Source organism: Mus caroli, unplaced genomic scaffold, assembly GCF_978045245.1.
Source record: "Mus caroli unplaced genomic scaffold, Mus_caroli_1 scaffold_10, whole genome shotgun sequence".
Taxonomy (NCBI): domain Eukaryota; kingdom Metazoa; phylum Chordata; class Mammalia; order Rodentia; family Muridae; genus Mus; species Mus caroli.
This window is the reverse complement of record NW_028227265.1, coordinates 23,264,716-23,281,367: the sequence shown is the minus strand read 5'-3', so window position 1 is coordinate 23,281,367 and position 16,652 is coordinate 23,264,716. Positions and strand designations below refer to the sequence as shown.

The 16,652-nt window shown below is 44.8% G+C and overlaps 2 protein-coding genes and 1 pseudogene across 2 annotated transcripts in view; 2 read left to right on the top strand and 1 right to left on the bottom strand.

Moving 5' to 3' along the window:
* Positions 1–267: 267 nt before the first annotated feature.
* On the bottom strand, positions 268–9,169 carry Slc7a6os (solute carrier family 7 member 6 opposite strand). The gene is made up of 5 exons (XM_021170784.3): positions 8,946–9,169; positions 8,592–8,858; positions 3,942–4,151; positions 1,809–1,929; positions 268–718 (listed from the first exon to the last, which is right to left on the bottom strand). The coding sequence occupies exons 1-5, from the start codon at positions 9,135–9,137 to the stop codon at positions 591–593; spliced, it is 918 nt and encodes a 305-aa protein (XP_021026443.2). The 5' UTR covers positions 9,138–9,169; the 3' UTR covers positions 268–590.
* A 73-nt stretch (positions 9,170–9,242) lies between these two features.
* The window catches only part of Prmt7 (protein arginine methyltransferase 7), a 42,048-nt gene continuing 34,638 nt past the window's right edge, over positions 9,243–16,652 (top strand). The window contains exons 1-3 of the mRNA XM_021170781.2: positions 9,243–9,309; positions 10,591–10,786; positions 15,532–15,568. Of these exons, the coding sequence (XP_021026440.1) occupies positions 10,692–10,786; positions 15,532–15,568 (132 nt within the window). The 5' untranslated portion in view covers positions 9,243–9,309; positions 10,591–10,691. The remainder of the gene's footprint in view (positions 9,310–10,590; positions 10,787–15,531; positions 15,569–16,652) is intronic.
* LOC110300565 (large ribosomal subunit protein eL21 pseudogene) lies at positions 15,833–16,567 on the top strand (annotated as a pseudogene).

Below are 16,652 nucleotides of genomic sequence, written 5' to 3'. Positions count from 1 at the left end.
TTTATTAAAGATCATCACATTCATACATATTGTTCCTTGGTACCACTGCCAAAGGTGATAGCAGTCTTTATAACCATTATCAGAGTCTAAAGGGGGCTGGGGGAAAGACATGACCGCCCATAGGTCAGGGCGGGGGAGTCATTGTTGTCCTTGCAGAGATCATCTCCATCAAAGGGAACAGGCTTCACTGGGAGCAGGCACTCCCTCCTCCCACCAGCTTCTTTAGCCCTGAGCATATAAGTAAAATGACAGAAAAACCACCAGGGATGGAGGTTTTACATCATTTTATTTTCCAGATTGTAAGATCACTTTTTAAAAAATAGAACGCCCAGGCTGGCCTAGAACTTACTGTTTAGTCTAAAGGCTGGCCTTGTATTCTCAGTGCTCTTCTTGGCTCCCAAACTCTCCAATGCTGGAATTACAGACATGACCCAGCGTGCTTGGCGTCACTTATCACTTACAAGGAAGTCCACACTGTGCTGGGGTAAAGGCTTTTCTTTCCACATGTTCAGTTAGGAATCCTAAGATGATGACTCTGTAGTCAGAGCCTTAAAGGCCCATGGAAGAATCTCACAAATACCAGCAAGCCATCAATCTGAATCCAGACCATGGGGGCTGTCATAGTCAAACTCCTTTTGTACATCCAAAGGGTATTTGCTCCACATCAGTCGCCCGCAGCTTCTTTCCTCCTCGCTGAGGCTGTTGTATTCATCAGAGCCTTCAAGGAGATAAAAGATTGTATTTTCTATTATAAAATACTTGCTCATAAAGAAAATTTATGATAAAGAACTTAGACAACTTTGAGGAGTCAGTTCTTCCGTTATGTGGGTGTTAGGAGAATCAAACTTGGGTTATCAGGCTTAGCAGCCAAACGATCAGGGGTTAGAGGCTTTTTTTTTTTTTTTTTTTTTTTTAATAAATTTGTTTTAAGTAAGCACACTGTACACTGTCACTATCTTCAGACACACAAGAGGAGGGCACTGGATTCTATTACAGATGGTTGTGAGTCACCATGTGGTTGCTAAGAATTGAATTCAGGACCTCTGGAAAAGCAGTCAGTGCTCTTAATTGCTGAGCCATCTCTCCAGCCCCACCTTTTTTTTTTTAAATCATCTCCTTCCCATACTTCTTTCAAGATCTGTCTAGAGCTCACTGCTCTGCCACTTCAGCTATGGGAGAGCTGGGATGACAGGGATGTCCTACTTGAGCCATGTAAATACTTTATCTCTTTTTAAAATTTATTTGTGTGTGTGTTATGTGTAGTGGTAAGATGAGGTTTTCCTTTTACAGAGGATTTATAGCAACTCATGTTGCCAGACTTGCTGTGGTATGTTAATACCTTTTGTTTGTTTGGTTTTTGAGAAAGGGTTTCTTTGTGTATCCCTGGGTGTTCTGGAACTTTCCTTTTAGACCAGGCTGTCCTTGAGCTCAGATACCCATCTATCTCCCTCTGCCTCCCAATTTTATTTTTTAAACGTGTTAGTGTTTTTCCTGAATGTATGTATGTGCATATGTATACCTGGTACCCATAGAGGTCTGAAGAGGGAGTCAGGTTCCCTCGAATTGAATGGAATTAAGGATGGGTGTGTTGCCATGGCAGTACTAGAAACAGAACCCACATCTTTTGTAAGAACAGCCAGTGCTCTTAGCCACTGAACCATCTCCCCAACCCAGTCAATACTTTCCCCAGCAGTTCCCCTATAAAGAGAGGGAAAGCCAGCCATATGCAAGCATACGCATCAATTAATTATACCTTCAACCTCAATCTTGACTCCTACCAATCCCACTCCATCTGGGTTGCTACCCACCTCTGGAATCTTCATCTCTATCACTGCTTTCTTCATCCGGGTACTCATTCCGCCAGTTATTTTCACTGTTTTCATCATCTTCATCTTCATAAATATCTTCTGACTGCTCATCATCATTTACCTGAACATCTCAACATAAACATGAGTTTAAGTCCAGACCTGAGTCATGCTCCTTATGGGATGCTATTGGCAATACCATCTCGGGGAGATTCAACTAAAGGCACCACATGAAAAGGTAGACAAGGAAAAGTTTGTCCAACTCTGCTTTACTAGACACTAGGTAATCTTAGGCCCAGGTCCAACCAAGAGTCTAGCTACAGATACCACATCCCAGTGCCAGCAGAGGGGAATGACTGTAGAGTAGCATTCATGGATGGCCAGGTGAGAGAGGGATTTTACAACTTGAGTAATGCCAAAGATTAGGACCAAAAACTTCAGGGTAAGTGGAAAGGAGTATACACCACATAGTGGTCTAAGATGGTACCTATCTGCACTAGTAATAGTGAACTCTGAAGGCAGCCACATGCACACCCACTCAGGCAGACAGATACAGTCTCACACATACATACACATAAACTGGAAAAAGGAAGCTCAACGTTTTTAGAAAACGGAATCAAGATGCCTTTTTTTTCCCCCCTGAGATAGGGACTTACTATGTAGTCCTGGTTGGCAGGGAGCTTGCTATGTGTAGATCAGGATGGTCTCACAGAGACCCACCTACCTCTGCTTTTTAAGTGCTGGAATTAAAAGTGTATGCCAGCTCTTCTTAAAATTTAGAATGTGTCCGTCCTTGGGGGCTGGAGAAATGACTCAGTGGTTGAAGCACCTAATGTTTTAAGAGGTCCTGGGTTCAATTCCTAACATGTATTGTCTTACAATTGTAATCTGTAAACACACTGCCAGAAGATGTAACACTCTTCTGGCCTCTTTTGGTACCAGCATGCATATGACGTGCAGATATTCATGTAGGCAAACATCCATACAGCTTTTTGTTCTTACTCACGTCTGGTTTTATTGTCTCAAGGTTATAAACAAAACTTTCAGTGTAAGTAGTCCAACATATCTGCTGTATTAAACCAGGGTTTCTACAAAGGATTTAGAACAGAATTTTCCTTCCAAGGAAAACCAAGAACTAGAACAATGTTTATCAAGAGAAGATAAACATCCAGGTGGGATGCTTGTAATCCCACTACTGGGGAAGCTGAGGCAATTCAGATTGCCACAAGTTAAAAGCTTGGGCAACAAGCTAAGTACAAGGCCTGCCTGGACTACATTGTGAAATCCTTTTATAAAAATAAAAAGGGAGGCTGGAGAGATGGCTCGGCAGGTAAGAGCACTGACTGCTTTTCCGAAGGTCCTGAGTTCAAATTCCAGCGACCACATGGTGGTTTAGAACCACCTGAAATGAGATCTGACGCCCTCTTCTGGTGTGTCTAAAGATAGCAACAGCGTACTTACTACTACTACTCAATCAATCAACCAATCAATCAATCAATTTAGGGTTAGAATGAGCAGAGGCCCTGAGTTCAATTCCCAGCAACCACATAATGGTTCACAACCATCTGTACAGCTACAGTGTACTCATATACATAAATATAAATGAACAAATCTTTAAGAAAATTTAGAAAGGGGCTGAACAAGCTTAAGCACCACTGTTTGGATATCCAGAACCCATGTAAAAGCTGGGTGGACTGGGTAGCCTGCCTGAGATCCAAGCAAATGGGAGGTAGAGACAGGAATCCCTGGGGTAAACTGTCATTAGATTAGTTGGGATTGGCAAGCTCTAGTTTCAGTGAGAGACCCTACATCAAGGAAGACACTAAATGGACTGTATGAGATCCCATTCCGTGCCTCTCCCTCCCCACTTTCTCCACCCCCGCCAAAAAAAAAAAAAAAAAAAAAAAAAGGCATAGTAAGATGATTTAGTGGTTGAAGGTGCTTGCCACCAAACCTGATGACCTCAATTGTATCCCAGGAGTCCACGTGGTACAAACAAATTGTCCTGGCTTCCACACATGCACCATGCATGCATACACACTAAATAAAATTGATTTTAAAATTTAAAAATAAAAGGAGTGGAGTCCAGGAAGTCAGAAGTACCCTATTCACCCTTCTCCTCTTGGACCTCCTTACCAGCTCCCATTCCTGGCTGTAGGGCTGCACAGACATGATGTTCTCAATCCACCCTGGAGGGGCCATCTCCATATAGTAAATGTCATATACATAGTCGTCATTGTGCTTTGGGTCCTCCTGGTGGTTTACTTGGGATCCATCCTCGGATACAGTCAGCCTCTCACGGATCAACTCTACAGAATTGCAGAGGATCACATCTGGATCAGATGTCTACAAAGAAACCAGATGACGAGATTAAAACTCAAATGAGGACTATTTATAAGGATTCTAAGGATTGGGTAAGTGAAGGCCTGTTTTTGTTTTTAAATTCCCATCACCTTATTGAATTCTTTTTTTTTTTTTTAATTTTATTATTATATATAAGTGCACTATAGCTGTCTTTAGACGCGGCAGAAGAGGGCATCAAATCTCATTACGGGTGGCTGTGAGCCACCATGTGGTTGCTGGGATTTGAACTCAGGACCTTCAGAAGAGCAGTCAGTGCTCCTACCAACCAGCTGAGCCATCTCACCAGCCCTGTTTTTTGTTTTTTTTTTTAAAAGATTTATTTATTGTTATATGTAAGTACACTGTAGCTGTCATCAGACACACCAGAATAGGGAGTGTCAGATCTCATTACAGATGGTGGTGAGCCACCATGTGTTTGCTGGGATTTGCACTCATGACCTTCGGAAGAGTACTCAGTGCTCTTAGCCACTGAGCCATCTCGCCAGCCTGGCCTGTATTTTTTTTTTTTTTTTTATGTCCTATTCAAGACAGTTTTTTTGTTCTGAGACAGTTTTACTCTATGTAGTCCTGGCTGGCCAGGAACTTATTGTATTGACCAGGCAGGTTTTTTTCCTTTTTTTTTTTAAGACAGGGTTTCTTTGTGTAGCCCTGGCTGTCCTGGAACACACTCTGTAGACCAGGCTGGCCTCGAAGTCAGAAATCCGCCTGCCTCTGCCTCTGCCTCCTGATTGCTGGGATTAAAGGCAGCTGTCTCTACCTTTTCTAATGGGAAAGGAAACTAGAATAATAGTACTACATGGTTTGCATGGCATGGTGCACATGGGAGTCCTGGGAACTGAATTCAGGCTTTACCTGTACCTGCTGAACAATCCTGCCAGCCCTCAGAAAAATTATTTTTAATATTTCCAGTTATATTGTATAGACTACTTTCCATTGTTAAACGAGTATTTCCCACGGCATGGTGCACATGGGAGTCCTGGGAACTGAATTCAGGCTTTACCTGTACCTGCTGAACAATCCTGCCAGCCCTCAGAAAAATTATTTTTAATATTTCCAGTTATATTGTATAGACTACTTTCCATTGTTAAACAAGTATTTCCCACGTTGCCAATCTTCAGTATTATCAAAGGTGTTGATAACTCCATTTGGAGTGGAGTAACAAGCAGTTTTAAGGTGCCTTATGTGGGTGCTGGGAAATCTTCATGATGAAACTGCTTTAAGTAAACTGCTGAGCCATGTCTAGAGCCCCATGCATTCCTAGTTCTTGAACTAATCATTAGCAGTATCCACAATATTTCATTTCTGCATTTGAAAATGGTGATAACCTTGGAGAAAAGAAGCCCTTATCCCAACTTCACCACCGTCATTCCAGTTAAAACGCAGACAACTCTGAAAAGCACCAACACTTAACACCATCTGAGGGCTGCACGGCAATCGACCAAGGGAAGGGAAGAACCTTGCTGTAGTCCACTGACTACAGGTTCAAATTATCTTTCCTAGAAAAACCAAATTCATGCTTGGTACTGCCATCCTAGATCTGTCTCCACACAGTAATGTACAGCTTAGTTGCCCGTAACCTATGGAATGCAGAGCCAGCAGCTTTACCTTGCCTTCTTTCTCTCACAGCTGTTCTGTCTCTACATTAGCTGTTCTCAACCCCATTGGTTCTAACCCCTTTGGGGGGAGGGGTGCTACATATCATTATCCTGCATATCAGATATTTACATTATAATTCATATCAGTAGCAAAATTCCAGTTATGAAGTAGCAATATAATTCATGGCTGAGCATCACCATAAGAGGAACTGTGTTTAAGGGTCACAGCATTAGGGAGGATCAGAGCCATTACTATTTGGTTTTTTTTTTTTTTTTTTTTTTTTTTGTTTGTTTGTTTGTTTTCGAGACAGGGTTTCTCTGTGTAGCCCTGGCTGTCCTGGAACTCACTCTGTAGACCAGGCTGGCCTCGAACTCAGAAATCCGCCTGCCTCTGCCTCCCGAGTGCTGGGATTAAAGGTGTCCGCCACCATTGCCTGGCCTGGTGCAAGCTTTTAATCTCAGTACTTTAGGCAGCAGGCAGATCTCTGTTGAGTTCAATGCCAACCTGGTCTACATAGTCTCAAAAAAAAAAAAAAAATCAAAACAAATACAGGCATAGAAATAAATGCCCAGGTAACACAGCTAAAGCCTCCTCACCCACACTTCTATAAGCAACCTCAAGTAAATTAATGGGAACACACACACTCAAAGAGCATAGTAATAAAAGAAGAATAATCAGGGTTCATTAAGAAAGTTTCAACAGGGGGCAAGCGAGATGGCTCAGTGGGTAAGAGCACTCACTGACTGTTCTTCTGAAGGTCCTGAGTTCAAATCCCAGCAACCACATGGTGGCTCACAACTACCTGTAATGAGATCTGATGCCCTCTTCTGGCTCATCTGAAGACAGCTACAGTGTACTTATGTATAATAATAAATAAATCTTTGGGTTGGAGCTGGGCTGACCGAAGCAAGTGGGCTGAATGGAGTGAGCAGGGTTGAGTGATCAGAAGTCCTAAAATTCAATTCCCAACAACCACATGAAGGCTCACAACCATCTGTACAGTTACAGTGTACTTACATACATAAAATAAATAAAGCTTTTTTTCTTTTAAAGGTTCAACAGGAGTATAGACATACAAAATCTAATAAAAACTATTACCTTGAATAGCCAATGCTTGCTAATAAAAACTCTGAAAAAGTAAAAACAAAATGGCAATAAAAGTATCTAATTCATAGTATTTGTGAAGATTAAGAAAAGGAAAATACCACATTAGGAATTTAGCTCAGAGGAAGGACACTTGCCCCAAGTTCCCTTTGTAGTGACAAGTCTGGAATTTTGGTTTCTTTAAAGAACACAGAAACGGGCTGGAGAGATGGCTCAGTGGTTAAGAGCACCGACTGCTCTTCCGAAGGTCCTGAGTTCAAATCCCAGCAACCACATGGTGGCCCACAACCATCCGTAATGAGATCTGACGCCCTCTTCTGGTACATCTGAAGACAGCTACAGTGTACTATATAATAATAAATAAATTTTTTTTCATTTATTTTATTTTACTTTATTTTATTGAGTGTATGATGGAAGAGTGAAAATGGGTCAAAAGGGAGGGAAGGAGAGAGGGAGGGAGGGAGGGAGGTCTTTCCCATGCTGGGAAAGATCTGTGCCTTGGGAAGGAAGGCAGCCAAACGGGTTAGTGGTAGTGCGTAGTCCGTTGTGGTGCTCTATCCAAAAGACTTTGGTTCTGACCTCCCATTTTACTCTCAAAGGGCAGTCTCTTCCTCCATGATTGTTCCCCACTATGGATGTAGCCTGCATTGTGTGTGTGGGTTATGAAAAACAGAAGGCAGGAGGAACTGGCTGACCTCCTTATCTTATAGACTGTCTGAATCTATCTTGGATGAAAGTATTCCATGGCCACTGTGTGCTCTGAGATTCGTGTTTATTCCAATAAATAAATCTTAAACAAACAAACAAACAAAATCCCACAGAAACAGTTTATGTTTTTGTTTTAATCCCAGGTGTGGGGCTGCTTTGAGCTGTCTGAAGCAGCTGACTATGATTTGCCTCATGCCCTAGCAGAAGTGGTTTTTGTCAGCTGCAGATAGTTTCTGGGACATTTGGAATTCTGGGAACTTCTCAGAGGGTATATATAAATGCTAGAGCCCCATCTTCAGGAAGGTTGGAGGCAAACTGTTAGGAGTCTGACCATACACAGCACCAAAACCTCCAAAATTGTGAACTAAAACTCCTTCCATATTTACCTCATTTTTCGTAGCAATGACAGTTTAATATCATCTCTAAATACTGTATAACTTTTAAATAGCCAAATCCACTTTCAAAAGCCCTACATCAATTCTGTTTATTTTGATACACGTTCTCACTGTGTAGCTCTGTCTGGCCTTGAAAGAAGAGATCTATTGGTCCATGCCTCTTGAGTAGTAAAGGCCTGATCAATCACACCCAAAGTTTTTGTTTTTTTTTTTTTTGAGACAAGGTCTCACTATGTAGTCCTTTTTGGGCTGGAACTCAGAGATCCACCTGGTACTGCCTCCCAAATGCTGGGAGGGAAGGTGTGTATTACGACACAAGCAAAAGAGAAAGAAAGAAAACCAATCCTAAGGGGCGTGGGTAGCACATGCTTACTTATAATCCCAGCACTGGGGCGACTGAGGCAGAACTGCTGTGTGTCAGAGGTCTGCTTGGGCTCCATAGCCCGTACTATGTCAACCAGAGCTACACAGCAAAACTATCTCAACAGAACAAAAACAACAACAGAAATCAGGTAGAATGAGGTCAACCCTTAGAGATGGATCATCTATTCTTAAGCTTACAGTGTGTATGCTCTTCATTACTGCCTTTGGGAGCAGAGCAGACATATACAGTACTCACTTTGCGGCAGTCGGTGGCAGCAGCCTCTAGGTTTTCCTCCTCGTGGACCAGGTCCAACAACTGGAAGCCCGCATCCCCGACAGCTTCTGACCCACACTGAGGCTCCAAACTGTTAGAGGTTCCCGAGGATCGGTGGCTGGAGACCACCCTGTAGCGGCCCTCTTTACGGACCTCGCGCACCGAGGCACGAAGATCGCGGCGGATACGCAGCTGACTGCTCCGGGACGGGCGCAAGGCAGCCCGCACAAGCTGCTGGATTGGCTCCTCCTGAGGGGCGACAGGAAAAGAGATGACTGCGACACGGGCAGCGTTCAAAGATCGCTCCCACAAAGAGTCCATTCACCCTTCTCATACCTGGGATCGCACGGTAGCAACCAACTGGAAGACATTTCTCTCCGCTGCCGCCTCCTGGCCCTCTGGCGTCTCCCGAGCCGCAGACTCAACCTCGCTGCTCCGGGGGCGTTTACAGGCCAGCACGAGCGCCTCGGCGGGCTCCGCGTTGCGCTTCCGCTTCACGCGCAACACCGCAGTCCTGCCGGCCTCCATAGCGGCGATCGCGGAGTACTGTGGGAAGGCGCGGGGCGCGACGGGATGTCTGTCCAGTTCCGCAGAGGGCGGGGCCTCACGGAACGTCATGCTACGCCTCGACGCCCCGCCCACAGTGGGAGAGGCAAAATGGCCGCGGGAGTGGCGGCGAGTGGAGCGCTTCCCACAGCGGGTGAGCTGTTGGGCTTGCTGGGGAGGTCGGGCCGTGGCTGGTCCTGGGTGCAGTCGGTCTTCCGGCCTCATTTTTAGGGCTCTGGCGTGGGGGATATTTGGGTTTCCGCTGTACTTATTTTCCCGGCTGCTCCAGAGTCCACGTGGAGTGGTTCAAGCACCCTGAGCAGGTTTGCCGCAGCCGTCCGCGTGGGTGACTGTCCTTTCTCAGACTGTCGCCGGGCGCAGGACTTGTGTCAGAAGCCTCGCCCCAGTCACTCACACCGGGCGGGACCTCAGTTGTATGCAGCGCCCCTAACCCAGCCGGGAACGGTTCGGTCCCGGGACCGTTCGGGCGGTTCTGCTTCGGGATGGCTTTCCCAGATCGTATTCTGAGGAGTTCGGGAACCATTCAGTTCACGACACTCACCCGGAGAAGCGCCAGACGTTTGTGTGCCCGAGGTGGACATGCTTTTGATTAAAACTCTGGAGTGGCCCTCAGTGCATTTTTAAGTGTGTTCTTAGTTAAACCCTAGCGACATCACAGATAAGCAAGCGTCCTTAATCTGTCGCGGAATAACCACTTCTGCGCTTTTACTGTATAATGTTAGCTCATTGCTCGGCTTACCCTGCCTTCTCACTTGCCTTCACTTGAAGGCTGGACCCCGATGGACTTGTGGGGCCTTTTAATTATGTAGGAATTTCTGAAAAGTGGCGAAACTTCCAGACAGCCCTATATATTTACTGTAGGGTTCTCCCACACTCCCAACTTTTTCTTAAGACAGGAATCTCATTGTGCAGCCCTGACAGGCATGGAACTCATAGAGATGGTCCTGCCTCTGCTTTTCTAGTGCTAGAATCAAAGGCATGCACCAACACGTTGTTCTGTTTTGTTCTTGTTTTATGACAGCATAGCCCAGGCTGGCATCAAACTTCAGATCCTTCTGCCTCAGTTTCCTAAGTGCTGAGATTTTAGACATGAGCTACCACCACTGGCTTTTATTATAGTTTCTGATGGTATATCCTGTATAAAAAATGAAAATTACTCTTGTTAGAAATATCAAAATCCTGGTTAATTTTCTTTTGAGATGGGCTGTCACTATGTAGTTCTTGCTGGCTTAGAACTTGCTATGAAGACCATGTTGACTTTGAACTTACACAGAGACCTGCCTGTCTCTGCCTTCCAGACCTGAGATTGAAGGTCGATGTTATCATTAATAAGAAATTGTAAGTAACTTTGACATTTTTATCTGTTTCTTTATTTTTTTTCTCTTTTTTTTTTTGTCCTTTATCTCCATCCTAGGCATTATAATTGATTAGGTTTCTGATATCAAGATCTCTTCCTAAGAAGTAAATTAACAAGCCTCACATTTCTGTGCAAACGCTGAGGAGCCAGTTGGCACCATGAAGGTCTTCTGTGGCCGTGCCAATCCCACCACGGGATCCCTGGAGTGGCTGGAGGAGGATGAACACTATGATTACCACCAGGAGATTGCCAGGTACCCAGGGCTGTTGCTCAGCTGGCTGCAGGGGTGCAGGGCTCCTCCGTGTCAACTTAGGTTTGAAGGAGGTTGTGGAGATTGTTTTTCTGAGCAGTTGAGATGTTAGGAGAACAGAGCACCTGCTGAGAGCAGTGTGGGAAGTGGGTTGGAGAGAGGACGGGGAGTCCTCCGTCCTAACGTAGACGCAAGCGGTGGAGGTGAGAGGCAGAGCAGCTTGGAGGAGCGGGAGTTTGGTAACCCACTGTATGTAGCAAGAGGGGAAAGTTCCAGAAGCACCAAGATTTCTCCCGGTGAGATGACCGGGTGGATGGGATGCCCTCCCGAGAGGAGGAGGTTTTAAGGTTTGGACACTTCCTGTGATGCTAGAGGTAGAAAGAAGCACGAGTTGTGGAGACACAGAGTTTGTGGAGCTCGGTAAAGGTGAAGTTGAGAGAAGTCGTTGCATCTCAGTGAAAGAGGTCATGGAGGGATCAGCCGAGGAGACTGAAGTGAGCCAAGAGGGAAGTTAGCATGGAAAGAAACGAGAAGTTCAGCAAAGGGTCGGGCTGCTCACAAGTCCTGAATGCTGATGCCCATTAGTAACAGCAGTGGGCAGGTGTGATGCGGGGGAGCTCCGGTGGTGAGTTCCGGGTGAGATGTGAGTGGACCGGAGAGATGGATGGTTCTACACATCTACACAGTGGGCAGCGCAACTCGCTCCATCTGGACTCTGGGCATTTGCACTCACAGGCATTCTCATACACGTATGATTAAAAAGAAACTATTTTGCCAGGCAGTGGTGGCTCATGCCTATAATTCCAGCAGTTGGAAGGCAGAGGCAGGAGGATTTCTGAGTTCAAGGCCAGGCTGGTCTATAGAGTGAGTTCCAGGACAATCAAGGCTATACAGAGAAACCCTGTCTCGAAAAAAAAAAAAAAAAAAAAAAAAAAAAAAAAAAAAAAAAAAAAAAAAAAAAAAGAAAGAAAGAAAAAGAAAAAAATCTAAAATATTTTTTGAGATTTCATCTATTATTGGCTTTTTTTTTTTTTTTTTTTTGAGACAGAAGGAGGTGTCAGAACCTCCTGCTAGAAGAGTTAGACAGTTGTGAGCCACAGTGTTGGTGCTCAGAATCAAACCCTGATCCTCTGGAAGAGCAGCCAATTCTCCTAACTGCTGAGCCATCTCTAGCACCTAAGATCTTTTTTAAAAAGTAGGTAGGGCAGATGGGGGCACAGCTCAGTTGGTAAAGGGGTTGTAGGACCTTAGTTCGGTTTTTAGAACCCTGCATTTTGTTTTGTTTTTTTGAGATGGAGTCTCTTTAGCACTGGCTGTCACGAGATTCACTATGTTGACCAGACTGGCCTTGACCTGAGGGAGCCACTTTGTTCTGCTTACCCAGTCCTGGATTAAAGGCTTGTGATACCACATCCTGCATGACCCACATTCCTTAAATGTATTGATATGTGTGTAGATGTGTGTGTATGTATGTGCCTGATGTCCACCAAGGCCAGAAGAGGTCATCAGATTTCCCGGAACCAGAATTACAGATGCTTGTAAACCACCATATGGGTGCTGGGAATCAAACCCAGGTCCTTTGCAAGAGCAGCAAGTACTCTTTAACTGCTGAGTCATCACTCTAACCCCTGGAATCATCATTAAAAACAGAATAAGCCAGTTGTGGTGTCAAAAGCTGGTAGGAATAGCTAAAGAGGGTGGAGGCAGGAGCATCAAGAGTTCCAGGCCACCTGGGCCACGCATTTTAAGCCAAGTGGTAGTAGTTCACGGCTTTAATCTCAGCCCTTGAGAGTCAGAGGCAGGAGATCTTAAGAGTTTGAGGCTAGCTACAGAGTGAATTCCAAGACAGCCAGGGCTACACAGAGAAACCCTGTCTCCAAAAACCAAAGGAAAACAAAACAAAAAGTGTGTGTGGTGTGACACCTGCTTGTAATCTCAGCACTGGGGAAGCGGAGACAGAAGAATCCCTGGGGCTTGCTAGTCAGCCAGTCTAGTCCCGTCGGTGAGCTCTAGGCCAGCGAGAGGCCCTGACTCAAAGAAAATGATAGCATTTGAGTGGATGACTGGAGATTTTCCTATACTTTTTACAGTCACATACTTGTGCACCTACACATGCATGAATGTTCACACAACATACAAAATGGGTAGGGAACATGGTTTCAACAGTGTGAGTTTATCTTAGGTTACAATCCTTTTTTTTGTTTTGTTTTGTTTTTTTGAGACAGGTTTCTCTGTATAACCCTGGCTGTCCTGGAACTCACTTTGTAGACCAGGCTGGCCTCGAACTCAGAAATCCGCCTGCCTCTGCCTCCCAAGTGCTGGGATTAAAGGCGTGCGCCACCACGCCGGGCTTTTAGGTTGCAATCCTGATTAGCACCAAATAAATGCATTTTTCTCTATTCTTTATTCTTAGCTTGGTTGGTTTTATTTTCATTCAGAAACACCAAGACATTGAAAATAACATATATGTCCATCAACATTGTTAGGCAAACAATAGTGTATCTGTCCAGGGGAATGCAGTGCAGCTGGGAAAACAGAAACGTTCTTTATTTTCATTTCATTCTCCACTGGTGGAGTGATCTTCACAGTATGTCACATGAAAAAAGCAAGTGAAACGTGTTGCTTATTTTTGCAAGAAGCAACACTGAAAGGCTAAACTGGAAACTGATGAAAACTAGCTGTAGACTATTAGGTGCCAATGAGGCGGCTGTGTGTTTATTACCGTTGTTTAGTGTTAACATGTCACAGTTAGAATCACCTGAATAGCTGCACCTAAAGATTTTCCCTGATTGCCTTGGGTGAGGTGGGAGGGTGTTTCAGAAACTAGTGCCTTTGCTTGGCTGGTCCTCTTGCCAATGAGTCGGTGTGCTCTGTTGCTGCTGCTGCTGCTGCTGCTGCTGCTTTCTCTAACAGCAGAACCAGTGTTTCCAAGCCTTCAAGTGGGAACAGGAACCAACCACTCTCCAAGAAGTGACTGGGCTTCAGGTGTCAGATGAGAACTACTGAGGCACCCCACCTTGTGAACTAAGTAACTACTGGTCATAGCCTCCCCAGTGAGTGACAGCTATTCTGGAACGACTAACTTTCTAAACACCCACCCTCAAAGACCAGTAGTTACTTCCTTCTGAAACACCCTTTTCCATCTGGCTGCTACCAGAAGGTGCCACCCTTCTGGTACCAGAGGGTGCATTTTGTCACCTCATCCAAGGCAATCAGGAAAATTCTTCAGGCGTGGCTACTCTGGTGATTCTAATCGTGGCAAGACCTGCCCTACAGACTACCCACAGACCAACATAACCTAGATGATGCCTCGGACAGACTGACTTCCTTTTCAGGTGTTTCTAGATTGTGTCTAGTTGATGGTTAAAACTACGCAGCCCAAGCTGGTGGTAGGTAGCATATATCTTTAATCTCAGCACTTGGGAGGCAGAGACAGGTGACTTTCCCTGTGTTCAAGGACAATCTGGTGTTTGAACAAGTATCAGGTATCAAGTTCCAGGCCAGCTGGGGCTAGGTAGTTGAGACCCTGTCTTAAAAACAAGACAGACCAAAAAACCTAACCAGTCTAGAGACTGAAGTGAGGATCTAAGGATTATACCCTCCCTCCCCATCATTTACAGGTTGCTAGGCAGGTGAGTACTCTCTCACTGAGTGCTAACCCCCTCCTCAGCTTGAGGGTGGGGGAGAGAAAATAAGCAGAGGAAGAAGTGTAAGGTGATTCAGAGGGGAATAGAGAAGATGGCTGAGACTTCCCTCCCTCTACACACACTGTTTCCCTTGAAGTGATTTGAACTTCTGAGCATGGTGACCTCACACATACATACCTTTTCCCAGTTCCTCTCTGGTATGGACGTATGGGGTTGTTCTAAGGTATACATGTATTATTCCATGTTAAGTTAGGGTTGTTGAGTTCAGGATGTTCGTGGTTGTAGGTGACTATTACAGGCTATCTGTGGTGGGCTAGTGAAGTAGGCCAGTAGGGTAAAGGTGTTTGCCACCAATACTGACAACATGAGTTTGATTCCAAGGGCCCATGTAATGTGAAAGGAAAGAAACTGATATATGTCTTTCCTATATGTCCTGTATATGTCTTTTGGCTGCCAGATGCACACACATAGGTAAATAGACACAGATTTCATCTCTGGGGTCTGAGAAGAACATCTGCTCTAAGGTGCTTTTTTGCAATGACAGTAACCAGCCATACTAAATAAAATTTGGGGGCTGACAGGATGGCTCAGTGAGTACAGGCGCTTGCTGCTAAGCCTTAAGACTCGGTAGAAGGAGAGCACCAATTTCCACAAAATTGTGTTTGGACCATTACACATATGCCATAGTGAATATTTTCCCTGCCCCAAATAAATAAAAGTCTCACTATGTAGACCATGTTGGTCTCAAACTCACAGAGATCCACCTGCTTCTGTCTTCCATGTCCCAGAAATAAAGGTGAGTGATATTTAAAATGCCTAGTTTTTTAAAAAGATTTTTTTTGGAGACTTTTTTGGTGTTATACTGACTGGCCTTAAACTCATTCTCTTTCCTCAGCTTGAATCAAGCTTGAACCAATTTCAAATGTCTTGAAATGCATGAGATTACAGGCTTGAGCCATCATACCAAGCTATTAAAATATGTAAAAGTGGGTGACACACTTATTCCATCTAAATGAGGACAGCTTTTATAGCTGGGGTGTGCTCATGCATGTCTTTATTAGCAAAGGTTTCTGACTCTCTGTCTCTCTCTTATCTTTTAAGGTCATCCTATGCCGACATGCTACATGACAAAGACAGAGTAAGTACAATACACGGTAAGACAGGCTCTCACTGTATAGCCCTGGTGTGCCATGCTGGCCTCCAGTTCAGAGATGCCACCTTTCCCTGCCTCCTGAGTGCTGGCATTAAAGCTGGGCACCATCATGACCATCGTCTTGCTGTGGTATTTGGAATCTTGATTATAAGGTCAGAAGCTCCTGCAGGAGTCAGGCTGTTCAGTGATGCTAAGAGATGTAGAACGGTTAGGACAGTCTTTCAGGATGCTGCATCCTTCTGCCTTTTTCTCAGTTAGCTCAGCAAACACACTCAGATTAGCAGTCCGTTAGTATAGTCTATACACTAAGGTGCTCAAGAATGTCCACCTCTCTCCCTCTTCCCACCTTCTCTCTTTCCCCCTGCCTAAGATGATAATATCTTAGTTACTTTTCCTGTCGTGATAAAATACTCTGATAAAAGCTACTTAAGGGTCCTTTCGGCCGCCACAGCCATCTTCCAGTAACTCGCCAAAATAACGAACACAAAGGGAAAGAGGAGAGGCATCCGGTATATGTTCTCTAGGCCTTTTAGGAAACATGGCGTTGTTCCTTTGGCTACATACATGCGAATCTACAAGAAGGGTGATATTGTAGACATCAAGGGAATGGGCACTGTTCAAAAAGGAATACCCCATAAGTGCTACCACTGCAAAACCGGAGGAGTCTACAATGTCACCCAGCATGCCGTGGGCATCATTGTCAACAAGCAGGTTAAGGGCAAAATTCTGGCCAAGAGGATCAATGTGTGGATTGAGCACATCAAGCACTCAAAGAGCAGGGACAGCTTCCTGAAGTGGGTGAAGGAGAACGACCAGAAGAAAAAGGAAGCCAAAGAGAAGGGCACCTGGGTGCAGCTGAAGCGCCAGCCGGCGCCACCCAGAGAAGCACACTTTGTGAGGACTAACGGAAAAGAGCCTGAGCTGTTGGAGCCCATTCCATACGAATTCATGGCCTAATGTACACAAAGAAATAAAATACCAGCACCAGGGAAAAAAAAAGCTACTTAAGGGAAAAAGGTTCACAGTAAGGAGGGGATGGTGAAGCGAGCATGGGCTCTAGGAGAGCATT

What these genes read in the sequence shown, in the direction of transcription:
- Slc7a6os (XM_021170784.3), bottom strand. Translation starts at nt 9,137, where the DNA reads ATGGAGGCCGGCAGGACTGCGGTGTTGCGCGTGAAGCGGAAGCGCAAC. An exon ending in CTGCCACCGACTGCCGCAAA is followed by an intron (nt 4,152 to 8,591) that starts GTGAGTACTGTA and finishes GTTTCTTTGTAG; the next exon opens with ACATCTGATCCAGATGTGAT. An exon ending in TAGAGATGAAGATTCCAGAG is followed by an intron (nt 719 to 1,808) that starts GTGGGTAGCAAC and finishes ATCTCCTTGAAG; the next exon opens with GCTCTGATGAATACAACAGC.